The sequence below is a fragment of the Oncorhynchus keta genome, chromosome 19 (assembly GCF_023373465.1).
Source record: "Oncorhynchus keta strain PuntledgeMale-10-30-2019 chromosome 19, Oket_V2, whole genome shotgun sequence".
In the NCBI taxonomy this organism is placed as follows: Eukaryota; Metazoa; Chordata; class Actinopteri; order Salmoniformes; family Salmonidae; genus Oncorhynchus; species Oncorhynchus keta.
In genome coordinates, this window is record NC_068439.1 from 87,087,914 (window position 1) to 87,105,725 (window position 17,812).

At 43.1% G+C, this 17,812-nt stretch overlaps 1 protein-coding gene across 9 annotated transcripts in view; it reads left to right on the forward strand.

The window, feature by feature from the left end:
• LOC118381393 (intersectin-2-like) overlaps nt 1-17,812 on the forward strand; it is a 278,177-nt gene that overhangs the window by 129,787 nt on the left and 130,578 nt on the right. For 4 of the 9 annotated variants that reach the window (XM_052471710.1, XM_052471720.1, XM_052471716.1 and 1 more), the window contains exon 14: nt 16,280-16,429. The exons of the other annotated variants lie outside the window; for them this stretch is intronic. In XM_052471710.1, coding sequence (XP_052327670.1) covers nt 16,280-16,429 — 150 coding nt within the window. The remainder of the gene's footprint in view (nt 1-16,279; nt 16,430-17,812) is intronic. 9 annotated transcript variants of the gene reach the window in all.

Consider the following 17,812-nt stretch of genomic DNA (forward strand, 5'->3'; position numbering starts at 1 on the left):
GGTTTAGTGACCACTTCATCACTGGGTGATACAGTCATTATCTGGAGGGTTAGTGGCTCCACTTCATCACTGGGTGATACAGTCATTATCTGGAGGTTTAGTGACCACTACATCACTGGGTGATACAGTCATTATCTGGAGGTTTAGTGACCACTACATCACTGGGTGATACAGTCATTATCTGGAGGTTTAGTGACCACTATATCACTGGGTGATACAGTCATTATCTGGAGGTTTAGTGACCACTATATCACTGGGTGATACAGTCATTATCTGGAGGTTTAGTGACCACTATATCACTGGGTGATACAGTCATTATCTGGAGGTTTAGTGACCACTACATCACTGGGTGATACAGTCAATATCTGGAGGTTTAGTGACCACTACATCACTGGGTGATACAGTCATTATCTGGAGGTTTAGTGACCACTATATCACTGGGTGATACAGTCATTATCTGGAGGTTTAGTGACCACTACATCACTGGGTGAAACAGTCAATATCTGGAGGTTTAGTGACCACTACATCACTGGGTGATTCAGTCATTATCTGGAGGTTTAGTGACCACTATATCACTGGGTGATACAGTCATTATCTGGAGGTTTAGTGACCACTACATCACTGGGTGATACAGTCAATATCTGGAGGTTTAGTGACCACTACATCACTGGGTGATACAGTCATTATCTGGAGGTTTAGTGACCACTACATCACTGGGTGATACAGTCATTATCTGGAGGTTTAGTGACCACTACATCACTGGGTGATACAGTCAATATCTGGAGGTTTAGTGACCACTACATCACTGGGTGATACAGTCATTATCTGGAGGTTTAGTGACCACTACATCACTGGGTGATACAGTCATTATCTGGAGGTTTAGTGACCACTACATCACTGGGTGATACAGTCATTATCTGGAGGTTTAGTGACCACTTCATCACTGGGTGATACAGTCATTATCTGGAGGTTTAGTGACCACTACATCACTGGGTGATACAGTCATTATCTGGAGGTTTAGTGACCACTTCATCACTGGGTGATACAGTCATTATCTGGAGGTTTAGTGACCACTTCATCACTGGGTGATACAGTCATTATCTGGAGGTTTAGTGACCACTTCATCACTGGGTGATACAGTCATTATCTGGAGGTTTAGTGACCACTTCATCACTGGGTGATACAGTCATTATCTGGAGGTTTAGTGACCACTTCATCACTGGGTGATACAGTCATTATCTGGAGGTTTAGTGACCACTTCATCACTGGGTGATACAGTCATTATCTGGAGGTTTAGTGACCACTACATCACTGGGTGAAACAGTCATTATCTGGAGGTTTAGTGACCACTACATCACTGGGTGATACAGTCATTATCTGGAGGTTTAGTGACCACTTCATCACTGGGTGATACAGTCATTATCTGGAGGTTTAGTGACCACTTCATCACTGGGTGATACAGTCATTATCTGGAGGTTTAGTGACCACTACATCACTGGGTGATACAGTCATTATCTGGAGGTTTAGTGACCACTACATCACTGGGTGATACAGTCATTATCTGGAGGTTTTTTGGCCCACTACATCACTGGGTGATATAGTCATTATCTGGAGGTTTAGTGACCACTTCATCACTGGGTGATAGTCATTATCTGGAGGTTTAGTGACCACTATATCACTGGGTGATACAGTCATTATCTGGAGGTTTAGTGACCACTTCATCACTGGGTGATACAGTCATTATCTGGAGGTTTAGTGACCACTTCATCACTGGGTGATACAGTCATTATCTGGATGGTTTAGTGACCACTTCATCACTGGGTGATACAGTCATTATCTGGAGGTTTAGTGACCACTTCATCACTGGGTGATACAGTCATTATCTGGAGGTTTAGTGACCACTACATCACTGGGTGATACAGTCATTATCTGGAGGTTTAGTGACCACTTCATCACTGGGTGATACAGTCATTATCTGGAGGTTTAGTGACCACTTCATCACTGGGTGATACAGTCATTATCTGGAGGTTTAGTGACCACTACATCACTGGGTGAAACAGTCATTATCTGGAGGTTTAGTGACCACTACATCACTGGGTGATACAGTCATTATCTGGAGGTTTAGTGACCACTACATCACTGGGTGATACAGTCATTATCTGGAGGTTTAGTGACCACTACATCACTGGGTGATAGTCATTATCTGGAGGTTTAGTGACCACTACATCACTGGGTGATTCAGTCATTATCTGGAGGTTTAGTGACCACTACATCACTGGGTGATACAGTCATTATCTGGAGGTTTAGTGACCACTTCATCACTTTGTGATACAGTCATTATCTGGAGGTTTAGTGACCACTACATCACTGGGTGATAGTCATTATCTGGAGGTTTAGTGACCACTACATCACTGGGTGATAGTCATTATCTGGAGGTTTAGTGACCACTACATCACTGGGTGATAGTCATTATCTGGAGGTTTAGTGACCACTACATCACTGGGTGAAACAGTCATTATCTGGAGGTTTAGTGACCACTACATCACTGGGTGATAGTCATTATCTGGAGGTTTAGTGACCACTACATCACTGGGTGATTCAGTCATTATCTGGAGGTTTAGTGACCACTTCATCACTGGGTGATACAGTCATTATCTGGAGGTTTAGTGACCACTTCATCACTTTGTGATACAGTCATTATCTGAGGTTTAGTGACCACTACATCACTAGGTGAAACAGTCATTATCTGGAGGTTTAGTGACCACTTCATCACTTTGTGATACAGTCATTATCTGGAGGTTTAGTGACCACTTCATCACTTTGTGATACAGTCATTATCTGAGGTTTAGTGACCACTACATCACTAGTGAAACAGTCATTATCTGGAGGTTTAGTGACCACTTCATCACTGGGTGATACAGTCATTATCTGGAGGTTTAGTGACCACTACATCACTGGGTGAAACAGTCATTATCTGGAGGTTTAGTGACCACTACATCACTAGGTGAAACAGTCATTATCTGGAGGTTTAGTGACCACTACATCACTGGGTGATACAGTCATTATCTGGAGGTTTAGTGACCACTTCATCACTGGGTGATACAGTCATTATCTGGAGGTTTAGTGACCACTACATCACTGGGTGATACAGTCATTATCTGGAGGTTTAGTGACCACTACATCACTGGGTGAAACAGTCATTATCTGGAGGTTTAGTGACCACTTCATCACTGGGTGAAACAGTCATTATCTGGAGGTTTAGTGACCACTTCATCACTTTGTGATACAGTCATTATCTGGAGGTTTAGTGACCACTACATCACTGGGTGAAACAGTCATTATCTGGAGGTTTAGTGACCACTTCATCACTTTGTGATACAGTCATTATCTGGAGGTTTAGTGACCACTACATCACTGGGTGAAACAGTCATTATCTGGAGGTTTAGTGACCACTTCATCACTGGGTGATACAGTCATTATCTGGAGGTTTAGTGACCACTACATCACTGGGTGATACAGTCATTATCTGGAGGTTTAGTGACCACTACATCACTGGGTGAAACAGTCATTATCTGGAGGTTTAGTGACCACTTCATCACTTTGTGATACAGTCATTATCTGGAGGTTTAGTGACCACTACATCACTGGGTGATACAGTCATTATCTGGAGGTTTAGTGACCACTACATCACTGGGTGAAACAGTCATTATCTGGAGGTTTAGTGACCACTTCATCACTTTGTGATACAGTCATTATCTGGAGGTTTAGTGACCACTACATCACTGGGTGAAACAGTCATTATCTGGAGGTTTAGTGACCACTTCATCACTGGGTGATACAGTCAATATCTGGAGGTTTAGTGACCACTACATCACTGGGTGAACCAGTCATTATCTGGAGGTTTAGTGACCACTTCATCACTGGGTGAAACAGTCATTATCTGGAGGTTTAGTGACCACTACATCACTGGGTGATACAGTCATTATCTGGAGGTTTAGTGACCACTTCATCACTGGGTGATACAGTCATTATCTGGAGGTTTAGTGACCACTACATCACTGGTTGATACAGTCATTATCTGGAGGTTTAGTGACCACTTCATCACTGGGTGATATAGTCATTATCTGGAGGTTTAGTGACTCCACTACATCACTGGGTGATAGTCATTATCTGGAGGTTTAGTGACCACTACATCACTGGGTGATACAGTCATTATCTGGAGGTTTAGTGACCACTACATCACTGGGTGATACAGTCATTATCTGGAGGTTTAGTGACCACTTCATCACTGGGTGATACAGTCATTATCTGGAGGTTTAGTGACCACTTCATCACTGGGTGATACAGTCATTATCTGGAGGTTTAGTGACCACTTCATCACTGGGTGATACAGTCATTATCTGGAGGTTTAGTGACCACTTCATCACTGGGTGATACAGTCATTATCTGGAGGTTTAGTGACCACTTCATCACTGGGTGATACAGTCATTATCTGGAGGTTTAGTGACCACTACATCACTGGGTGAAACAGTCATTTTCTGGAGGTTTAGTGACCACTACATCACTGGGTGATACAGTCATTATCTGGAGGTTTAGTGACCACTACATCACTGGGATACAGTCATTATCTGGAGGTTTAGTGACCACTACATCACTGGGTGATAGTCATTATCTGGAGGTTTAGTGACCACTACATCACTGGGTGATTCAGTCATTATCTGGAGGTTTAGTGACCACTACATCACTGGGTGATACAGTCATTATCTGGAGGTTTAGTGACCACTTCATCACTTTGTGATACAGTCATTATCTGGAGGTTTAGTGACCACTACATCACTGGGTGATAGTCATTATCTGGAGGTTTAGTGACCACTACATCACTGGGTGATAGTCATTATCTGGAGGTTTAGTGACCACTACATCACTGGGTGATAGTCATTATCTGGAGGTTTAGTGACCACTACATCACTGGGTGAAACAGTCATTATCTGGAGGTTTAGTGACCACTACATCACTGGGTGATAGTCATTATCTGGAGGTTTAGTGACCACTACATCACTGGGTGATTCAGTCATTATCTGGAGGTTTAGTGACCACTTCATCACTGGGTGATACAGTCATTATCTGGAGGTTTAGTGACCACTTCATCACTTTGTGATACAGTCATTATCTGGAGGTTTAGTGACCACTACATCACTAGGTGAAACAGTCATTATCTGGAGGTTTAGTGACCACTTCATCACTTTGTGATACAGTCATTATCTGGGAGGTTTAGTGACCACTTCATCACTTTGTGATACAGTCATTATCTGGAGGTTTAGTGACCACTACATCACTAGATGAAACAGTCATTATCTGGAGGTTTAGTGACCACTTCATCACTGGGTGATACAGTCATTATCTGGAGGTTTAGTGACCACTACATCACTGGGTGAAACAGTCATTATCTGGAGGTTTAGTGACCACTACATCACTAGGTGAAACAGTCATTATCTGGAGGTTTAGTGACCACTACATCACTGGGTGATACAGTCATTATCTGGAGGTTTAGTGACCACTTCATCACTTTGTGATACAGTCATTATCTGGAGGTTTAGTGACCACTACATCACTGGGTGATACAGTCATTATCTGGAGGTTTAGTGACCACTACATCACTGGGTGAAACAGTCATTATCTGGAGGTTTAGTGACCACTTCATCACTGGGTGAAACAGTCATTATCTGGAGGTTTAGTGACCACTTCATCACTTTGTGATACAGTCATTATCTGGAGGTTTAGTGACCACTACATCACTGGGTGAAACAGTCATTATCTGGAGGTTTAGTGACCACTTCATCACTTTGTGATACAGTCATTATCTGGAGGTTTAGTGACCACTACATCACTGGGTGAAACAGTCATTATCTGGAGGTTTAGTGACCACTTCATCACTGGGTGATACAGTCATTATCTGGAGGTTTAGTGACCACTACATCACTGGGTGATACAGTCATTATCTGGAGGTTTAGTGACCACTACATCACTGGGTGAAACAGTCATTATCTGGAGGTTTAGTGACCACTTCATCACTTTGTGATACAGTCATTATCTGGAGGTTTAGTGACCACTACATCACTGGGTGATACAGTCATTATCTGGAGGTTTAGTGACCACTACATCACTGGGTGAAACAGTCATTATCTGGAGGTTTAGTGACCACTTCATCACTTTGTGATACAGTCATTATCTGGAGGTTTAGTGACCACTACATCACTGGGTGAAACAGTCATTATCTGGAGGTTTAGTGACCACTTCATCACTGGGTGATACAGTCAATATCTGGAGGTTTAGTGACCACTACATCACTGGGTGAAACAGTCATTATCTGGAGGTTTAGTGACCACTTCATCACTGGGTGATACAGTCATTATCTGGAGGTTTAGTGACCACTACATCACTGGGTGAAACAGTCATTATCTGGAGGTTTAGTGACCACTTCATCACTGGGTGATACAGTCATTATCTGGAGGTTTAGTGACCACTACATCACTGGGTGAAACAGTCATTATCTGGAGGTTTAGTGACCACTACATCACTGGGTGATATAGTCATTATCTGGAGGTTTAGTGACCACTACATCACTGGGTGATACAGTCATTATCTGGAGGTTTAGTGACCACTACATCACTGGGTGATACAGTCATTATCTGGAGGTTTAGTGACCACTACATCACTGGGTGATACAGTCATTATCTGGAGGTTTAGTGACCACTACATCACTGGGTGAAACAGTCATTATCTGGAGGTTTAGTGACCACTACATCACTGGGTGATACAGTCATTATCTGGAGGTTTAGTGACCACTTCATCACTTTGTGATACAGTCATTATCTGGAGGTTTAGTGACCACTACATCACTGGGTGATGTCATTATCTGGAGGTTTAGTGACCACTACATCACTGGGTGAAACAGTCATTATCTGGAGGTTTAGTGACCACTTCATCACTGGGTGAAACAGTCATTATCTGGAGGTTTAGTGACCACTTCATCACTTTGTGATACAGTCATTATCTGGAGGTTTAGTGACCACTACATCACTGGGTGAAACAGTCATTATCTGGAGGTTTAGTGACCACTTCATCACTTTGTGATACAGTCATTATCTGGAGGTTTAGTGACCACTACATCACTGGGTGAAACAGTCATTATCTGGAGGTTTAGTGACCACTTCATCACTGGGTGATACAGTCATTATCTGGAGGTTTAGTGACCACTACATCACTGGGTGATACAGTCATTATCTGGAGGTTTAGTGACCACTACATCACTGGGTGAAACAGTCATTATCTGGAGGTTTAGACCACTTCATCACTTTGTGATACAGTCATTATCTGGAGGTTTAGTGACCACTACATCACTGGGTGATACAGTCATTATCTGGAGGTTTAGTGACCACTACATCACTGGGTGAAACAGTCATTATCTGGAGGTTTAGTGACCACTTCATCACTTTGTGATACAGTCATTATCTGGAGGTTTAGTGACCACTACATCACTGGGTGAAACAGTCATTATCTGGAGGTTTAGTGACCACTTCATCACTGGGTGATACAGTCAATATCTGGAGGTTTAGTGACCACTACATCACTGGGTGAAACAGTCATTATCTGGAGGTTTAGTGACCACTTCATCACTGGGTGATACAGTCATTATCTGGAGGTTTAGTGACCACTACATCACTGGGTGAAACAGTCATTATCTGGAGGTTTAGTGACCACTTCATCACTGGGTGATACAGTCATTATCTGGAGGTTTAGTGACCACTACATCACTGGGTGATACAGTCATTATCTGGAGGTTTAGTGACCACTACATCACTGGGTGATATGTCATTATCTGGAGGTTTAGTGACCACTTCATCACTGGGTGATAGTCATTATCTGGAGGTTTAGTGACCACTATATCACTGGGTGATACAGTCATTATCTGGAGGTTTAGTGACCACTTCATCACTGGGTGATACAGTCATTATCTGGAGGTTTAGTGACCACTTCATCACTGGGTGATACAGTCATTATCTGGAGGTTTAGTGACCACTACATCACTGGGTGATACAGTCATTATCTGGAGGTTTAGTGACCACTACATCACTGGGTGATACAGTCATTATCTGGAGGTTTAGTGACCACTTCATCACTGGGTGATACAGTCATTATCTGGAGGTTTAGTGACCACTTCATCACTGGGTGATACAGTCATTATCTGGAGGTTTAGTGACCACTACATCACTGTGTGAAACAGTCATTATCTGGAGGTTTAGTGACCACTACATCACTGTGTGAAACAGTCATTATCTGGAGGTTTAGTGACCACTACATCACTGGGTGATACAGTCATTATCTGGAGGTTTAGTGACCACTACATCACTGGGTGATACAGTCATTATCTGGAGGTTTAGTGACCACTACATCACTGGGTGATACAGTCATTATCTGGAGATTTAGTGACCACTACATCACTGGGTGATACAGTCATTATCTGGAGGTTTAGTGACCACTTCATCACTTTGTGATACAGTCATTATCTGGAGGTTTAGTGACCACTACATCACTGGGTGATAGTCATTATCTGGAGGTTTAGTGACCACTACATCACTGGGTGATTCAGTCATTATCTGGAGGTTTAGTGACCACTACATCACTGGGTGATAGTCATTATCTGGAGGTTTAGTGACCACTACATCACTGGGTGAAACAGTCATTATCTGGAGGTTTAGTGACCACTACATCACTGGGTGATAGTCATTATCTGGAGGTTTAGTGACCACTACATCACTGGGTGATTTAGTGACAGTCATTATCTGGAGGTTTAGTGACCACTTCATCACTGGGTGATACAGTCATTATCTGGAGGTTTAGTGACCACTTCATCACTTTGTGATACAGTCATTATCTGGAGGTTTAGTGACCACTACATCACTAGGTGAAACAGTCATTATCTGGAGGTTTAGTGACCACTTCATCACTTTGTGATACAGTCATTATCTGGAGGTTTAGTGACCACTTCATCACTTTGTGATACAGTCATTATCTGGAGGTTTAGTGACCACTACATCACTAGGTGAAACAGTCATTATCTGGAGGTTTAGTGACCACTTCATCACTGGGTGATACAGTCATTATCTGGAGGTTTAGTGACCACTACATCACTGGGTGAAACAGTCATTATCTGGAGGTTTAGTGACCACTACATCACTAGGTGAAACAGTCATTATCTGGAGGTTTAGTGACCACTACATCACTGGGTGATACAGTCATTATCTGGAGGTTTAGTGACCACTTCATCACTTTGTGATACAGTCATTATCTGGAGGTTTAGTGACCACTACATCACTGGGTGATACAGTCATTATCTGGAGGTTTAGTGACCACTACATCACTGGGTGAAACAGTCATTATCTGGAGGTTTAGTGACCACTTCATCACTGGGTGAAACAGTCATTATCTGGAGGTTTAGTGACCACTTCATCACTGGGTGATACAGTCATTATCTGGAGGTTTAGTGACCACTACATCACTGTGTGAAACAGTAATTATCTGGAGGTTTAGTGACCACTACATCACTGTGTGAAACAGTCATTATCTGGAGGTTTAGTGACCACTACATCACTGTGTGAAACAGTCATTATCTGGAGGTTTAGTGACCACTTCATCACTGGGTGATACAGTCATTATCTGGAGGTTTAGTGACCACTACATCACTGGGTGATACAGTCATTATCTGGAGGTTTAGTGACCACTACATCACTGGGTGATACAGTCATTATCTGGAGGTTTAGTGACCACTTCATCACTGGGTGATACAGTCATTATCTGGAGGTTTAGTGACCACTACATCACTGGGTGATACAGTCATTATCTGGAGGTTTAGTGACCACTACATCACTGGGTGAAACAGTCATTATCTGGAGGTTTAGTGACCACTTCATCACTTTGTGATACAGTCATTATCTGGAGGTTTAGTGACCACTACATCACTGGGTGAAACAGTCATTATCTGGAGGTTTAGTGACCACTTCATCACTGGGTGATACAGTCAATATCTGGAGGTTTAGTGACCACTACATCACTGGGTGAAACAGTCATTATCTGGAGGTTTAGTGACCACTTCATCACTGGGTGATACAGTCATTATCTGGAGGTTTAGTGACCACTACATCACTGGGTGAAACAGTCATTATCTGGAGGTTTAGTGACCACTTCATCACTGGGTGATACAGTCATTATCTGGAGGTTTAGTGACCACTACATCACTGGGTGATACAGTCAATATCTGGAGGTTTAGTGACCACTACATCACTGGGTGATATGTCATTATCTGGAGGTTTAGTGACCACTACATCACTGGGTGATACAGTCATTATCTGGAGGTTTAGTGACCACTTCATCACTGGGTGATACAGTCATTATCTGGAGGTTTAGTGACCACTACATCACTGGGTGATACAGTCATTATCTGGAGGTTTAGTGACCACTACATCACTGGGTGATACAGTCATTATCTGGAGGTTTTTTGGCTCCACTACATCACTGGGTGATACAGTCATTATCTGGAGGTTTAGTGACCACTTCATCACTGGGTGATACAGTCATTATCTGGAGGTTTAGTGGCTCCACTTCATCACTGGGTGATACAGTCATTATCTGGAGGTTTAGTGACCACTACATCACTGGGTGAAACAGTCATTATCTGGAGGTTTAGTGACCACTTCATCACTTTGTGATACAGTCATTATCTGGAGGTTTAGTGACCACTACATCACTGGGTGATACAGTCATTATCTGGAGGTTTAGTGACCACTACATCACTGGGTGAAACAGTCATTATCTGGAGGTTTAGTGACCACTTCATCACTTTGTGATACAGTCATTATCTGGAGGTTTAGTGACCACTACATCACTGGGTGAAACAGTCATTATCTGGAGGTTTAGTGACCACTACATCACTGGGTGATACAGTCATTATCTGGAGGTTTAGTGACCACTACATCACTGGGTGAAACAGTCATTATCTGGAGGTTTAGTGACCACTACATCACTGGGTGATACAGTCATTATCTGGAGGTTTAGTGACCACTACATCACTGGGTGAAACAGTCATTATCTGGAGGTTTAGTGACCACTTCATCACTGGGTGAAACAGTCATTATCTGGAGGTTTAGTGACCACTACATCACTGGGTGATACAGTCAATATCTGGAGGTTTAGTGACCACTACATCACTGGGTGATATGTCATTATCTGGAGGTTTAGTGACCACTACATCACTGGGTGATACAGTCATTATCTGGAGGTTTAGTGACCACTTCATCACTGGGTGATACAGTCATTATCTGGAGGTTTAGTGACCACTACATCACTGGGTGATACAGTCATTATCTGGAGGTTTAGTGACCACTACATCACTGGGTGATACAGTCATTATCTGGAGGTTTTTTGGCTCCACTACATCACTGGGTGATACAGTCATTATCTGGAGGTTTAGTGACCACTTCATCACTGGGTGATACAGTCATTATCTGGAGGTTTAGTGGCTCCACTTCATCACTGGGTGATACAGTCATTATCTGGAGGTTTAGTGACCACTACATCACTGGGTGATACAGTCATTATCTTTCTCTTTCTGTCTCACTCTCTGTCTTTCTCTCTCACTCCCTCTCTCTCTCTGCTTGTGTTTGTAATTGTTGTTTTGTATGTCATGTGTAATATCTACTCCAAACACCTCTTAGGCCGCCCCATCCCGCATGCGGATCGTGACTACAGCCTCAAGCTCATTACCATAACGCAACATTAGCGATTTCTGAAAATTGCAAAATAAATGAAATAAATGCCTGTCCTCAAGCTTATCCTTTTCTTAACAATCCTGTCGTCTCAGATTTTCAAAATATGCTTTAGAACCAGAGAAAATCAATAATTTGTGTAAGAGTGGTGATAGCTAGCTTAGCATTTAGCGTTAGCATTTAGCACGCAACATTCACAAAAACCAGCAAAGGGATCAAATAAAATAATTTACCTTTGAAGAACTTCAGATGTTTCAATGAGGAGACTCTCAGTTACATAGCAGATGTCCAGTTTTTCCTGAAAGATGCTTGTGTAGGACACAACGTTCCGTTTGTTACTATGCATTTGGCTACCGAAACTAACCGAAAATTCAGTCACCTAAACGTCAAACTTTTTCCGAATTAACTCCATAATATCGACTGAAACATGGAAAACGTTGTTTGAATCAATCCTCAAGGTGTTTTGTCATATATCTCTTCATTGAAATGCCAGTCCTAGAAGCGTGCATTCTTCTCTGATTCGGATGGAAAAATACTGGGACCTGACTTTTGCGCACCAATTTCCACGCAGACACCATGCGGGACACTTGGTAATTGTAGGCTCTTATGGCCAATCTTCCAATGATATGCCTACAAATACGTCACAATGCTGCAGACACCTGGGGGAAACGATAGGAAGTGTCCGTTCATTCCTGTCGCATTCACAGCCATATAAGGAGATCATGGAAAACGTGCCTTCAGAAATCCTGTTGATTTCCTGGTCACTCAAACATCTTGGTTTTGCCTGTAGATATTGTTCTATGGCACTCACAGTGAAAATCTTTGCAGTTCTGGAAACGTCAGAGTGTCTTCTTTCCAAAACTATCAATTCCAAGCATAGTCGAGCATCTTTTCGTGACAAAATATTGCGCTAAAAACGGGCACGTCTTTTTATCCAAAATGAAATACTGCCCCTATAGGTCTAACAGGTTAAGAACACCCTCCTAATATTTAGTTGCACCCCATTTTTGTTCTCAGAACAGCCTCAATTCATCAGGTCATGGGCACCACAAGATGTCGAAAGTGTTCCACAAGGATGCTGGTCTGTTGTGTCTAGATGTCCTTTGGGTGGTGGACCATTCTTGATACACACAGGAAACTGTTGTGCCTGTAACCTACTCCCATACCCCGTTCAAAGGCACTTAAATCTTTAGTCTTACCTATTCACTCTCTGAATGACACACAATCCTGTCAGGACCCGGTTACGAACCCGGGTCTCCGGAGTGAGAAACAGTCACTTAACCAACTGAGCCACGAATAGTCAGCAGAACCCAGAAGATGAGGCAGACACAGCAGTACTTGAGACAGTGTATTTAATGAAGTAAAAAGTGAAGTTCTTCAGGAAAACATGTAACTCCACAACCTCAAAAGGAATTCCACAAGAACAAAGGTAATCCTCCAAGACAAAAAGGTAAATCCACAAGGTGGAAGGTAAAGCACAAAAAGCCTAAAAAAATACTCAAAAACAAACAAACAAGAACAAAAAACAGAATTCCACAAGAGAGTCCACCGGGATCAACAAGAGCTCTCAGAGTACTAGGGCTGGGTGCTAACAGACAAACACAGAGCAAAGGACTGAGGAAAACAAAGGGTTTAAATACAATCAGGGGAAACAAGGCACAGGTGCAAATAATAACGGGGATCAAGGGAAAACAAAAGGTCAAAAGGCACAATGGGGGCATCTAGTGACCAAAAACCGGAACAACCCTGGCCAAATCCTGACACAATCCATGTCTCAATTGCCCTTCTTTAACCCGTCCCCTCCCCTTCATCTACATGTCTCCTCCCCTTCATCTTTAACCTGACTCCTCCCCTTCATCTTTAACCTGACTCCTCCCCTTCATCTTTAACCCGTCCCCTCCCCTTCATCTACACTGATGGAAGTGGATTTAACAAGTGACATCAATAAGGGATCATATCTTTCACCTGGATTCACCTGGTCTGGTTATGTCATGGAAAGAGAAGGTGTTCTTAATTGTATGAAGGCAGAATTAGGAATTTGCAAGTAACTATTATATTATATTATTTAATATTTTTTTATTTTTTGTCATATTTCTAATATGTTGGAAGCACTGTTCTGCACATGGAGTTTTGTGATGTATGTTTACTATAGGCTAATCTGGCAATACACATGTGTTGTGACCAAAATTCAACTTAATTTAGTTTGACTATAATGGCCCACTGTTTTCCTCCATTATGATATACATCCCCTTTAACCAGATACACCTCCATTATGATATACATCCCCTTTAAGCAGATACTCCTCCATTATGATATATATCCCCTTTAACCAGATACTCTTCCATTATGATATACATCCCCTTTAAGCAGATACTCCTCCATTATGATATACATCCCCTTTAAGCAGATACTCTTCCATTATGATATACATCCCCTTTAAGCAGATACTCCTCCATTATGATATACATCCCCTTTAAGCAGATACTCTTCCATTATGATATACATCCCCTTTAAGCAGATACTCCTCCATTATGATATACATCCCCTTTAAGCAGATACTCTTCCATTATGATATACATCCCCTTTAAGCAGATACTCCTCCATTATGATATACATCCCCTTTAACCAGATACTCTTCCATTATGATATACATCCCCTTTAACCAGATACTCTTCCATTATGATATACATTCCCTTTAACCAGATACTCCTCCATTATGATATACATCCCCTTTAACCAGATACTCCTCCATTATGATATACATCCCCTTTAACCAGATACTCTTCCATTATGATATACATCCCCTTTAACCAGATACTCCTCCATTATGATATACATCCCCTTTAACCAGATACTCTTCCATTATGATATACATCCCCTTTAACCAGATACTCTTCCATTATGATATACATCCCCTTTAACCAGATACTCCTCCATTATGACATACATCCCCTTTAACCAGATATTATACACAGTACCAGTCAAAAGTTTGGACAAACCTACTCATTCAAGGGTTTTTCTTTATTGTACTATTTACTACATTGTAGAATAATAGTGAAGACATCAAAACTATGAAATCACACATATGGAATCATGTAGTAACCAAAAAGTATTAAACATTTTTTGTTTTTTATTTTAGTTCAGCATATGTGGGAACTCCTTCAAGAATTTTGGAAAAGCATTCCAGGTGATTCTGGTTGAGAGAATGCCAAGAGTGTGCAAAGCTGTCATCAAGGCAAAGGGTGGCTACTTTAAAGAATCACTTGTTGGCTGCTTTTCCTTCACTCTGCGGTCTAGCTCATCCGTAACCATCACATTTGGGTTGAGGTCGGAGGATTGTGGAGGCCAGGTCACCTAATGTCGTACTCAATCACTCTCCTTCTTGGTCAATTAGTCCTTACACAGTCTGGAGGTGTGTTGTGTCATTGTTCTGTTGAAAAGAAAATGACAGTCCCACGAAGCCCAAACCAGATGGGATTGGCGTATCGCTGCAGATTGCTGTGGTAGTCATGCTGGTCAAGTGTGGCTTGAATTCTAAATAAGTCACTGACAGTGTCACCACCACCTCCATGCTTCACGGTGGGAACCACACATGCAGAGATCATCCATTCACCTACTCATTCCTCCTTTCTATTGTTTTCGCTCTATCTCTCTTTCTCTCTCTCTGTCTCGCTCTCTCTCTCTTTTTCTCTTTCTTTCTCTCTCGCTCTCTCTCTTTTTCTCTTTCTTTCTCTCTCTCTCTCTCTCTCTCTCTCTCTCTCTCTCTTTTTCTCTTTCTTTATTTCTCTCTCTCTCTCTTTTTCTCTTTCTTTCTCTCTCTCTGTCTCGCTCTCTTTTTCTCTTTTTCTCTTTCTCGCTCTCTCTCTGTCTCGCTCTCTCTCTCTCTCTTTTTCTCTTTCTCTCTCTGTCTTGCTCTATCTCTTTCTCTTTCTCTTTCTCTTTCTCTCTCTCTGTCTCGCTCTCTTTCTCTCTTTTTCTCTTTCTCTCTCTCTCTCTCTCTCTCTCTCTGTCTCTCTCTCTCTCTTTTTCTCTTTCTTTCTCTCTCGCTCTCTCTCTTTTTCTCTTTCTTTCTCTCTCGCTCTCTCTCTTTTTCTCTTTCTTTCTCTCTCTCTCTCTCTCTTTTTCTCTTTCTTTCTCTCTCTCTGTCTCGCTCTCTCTCTCTTTTTCTCTTTCTTTCTCTCTCGCTCTTTCTCTCTCTCTGTCTCGCTCTCTTTCTCTCTTTTTCTCCTTCTCCCTCTCTCTCTGTCTCGGCTCTCTTTCTCTCTTTTTCTCTTTCTCTCTGTCACGCTCTCTCTCTCTCTCTCTTTTTCTCTTTCTCTCTCTGTCTCGCTCTCTTTCTCTTTCTCTCTCTCTGTCTCGCTCTCTTTCTCTCTCTCTGTCTCTCTCTGTCTCTCTTGTTTAATCTCTGTCTCGCACTGTCTCTATTTCATGCTCTTTTCTCTCTCGGGCTCTCGCAGGAAGCGCAACAGGAGCAGGAGCGCCAGCGGAGGGAGGAGTGGGAGCGAGTGAGGAAGGAAGAGTTGTGGAGGATGAGAGAAAGAGAGCAGGAGGAGATCACTGTGCTCCGAGTCAAGAAGAAGAGTTTGGAGATGGAGCTGGAGGCTGTGGTGAGACAGATGGCCTAGCCATTAGAGCGTTATAATTACACACACACCTCACACACACACACCACCCACACCACACACACACACGCACACACACGCACACACACACACACACACACACACACACACACACACACACACACACACACACACACACACACACACACACACACACACACACACACACACACACACATCACCCACACACACACACACACACCACACATCACACCCACACACACACACATACACCACACACACACACCACACACACAACACCACACACACACACACCACCCACACATACAGCACACACACACACCACCCACACCACACACACACACACACCACCTACACACACACACACACACACACACACACACACACACACACACACACACACACACACACACACACCACACACACATACACCACACACACACACCACACACACACACCACACACACAACACCTCACACACACACACACACACACACACACACACACACACACACACACACACACACACACATCACCCACACACACACACACACCACACACATCACCCACACACACACACACATACACCACACACACACAACACCACACACACACACACCACCCACACATACAGCACACACACACACCACCCACACACCACACCACCCACACACAACACCACACACACACACCACCCACACATACAACACACACATACACCACACACGTGGTGTATGTGACCCCACCACGTGACCCCACTCTGTTGATAAAGGTGACCCTGGCCGTGACCCCACTCTATGTTGATAACGGTGACCCTGGCCGTGACCCCACTCTATGTTGATAATGGTGACCCTGGCCATGACCCCACTCTATGTTGATAAAGGTGACCCTGGCCATGACCCCACTCTATGTTGATAATGGTGACCCTGGCCGTGACCCCACTCTATGTTGATAATGGTGACCCTGGCCGTGACCCCACTCTATGTTGATAACGGTGACCCTGGCCGTGACCCCACTCTATGTTGATAATGGTGACCCTGGCCGTGACCCCACTCTATGTTGATAATGGTGACCCTGGCCGTGACCCCACTCTATGTTGATAATGGTGACCCTGGCCGTGACCCCACTCTATGTTGATAATGGTGACCCTGGCCGTGACCCCACTCTATGTTGATAATGGTGACCCTGGCCGTGACCCCACTCTATGTTGATAACGGTGACCCTGGCCGTGACCCCACTCTATGTTGATAATGCTGACCCTGGCCGTGACCCCACTCTATGTTGATAATGGTTATCCTGGCCGTGACCCCACTCTATGTTGATAATGGTGACCCTGGCCGTGACCCCACTCTATGTTGATAAAGGTGACCCTGGCCGTGACCCCAC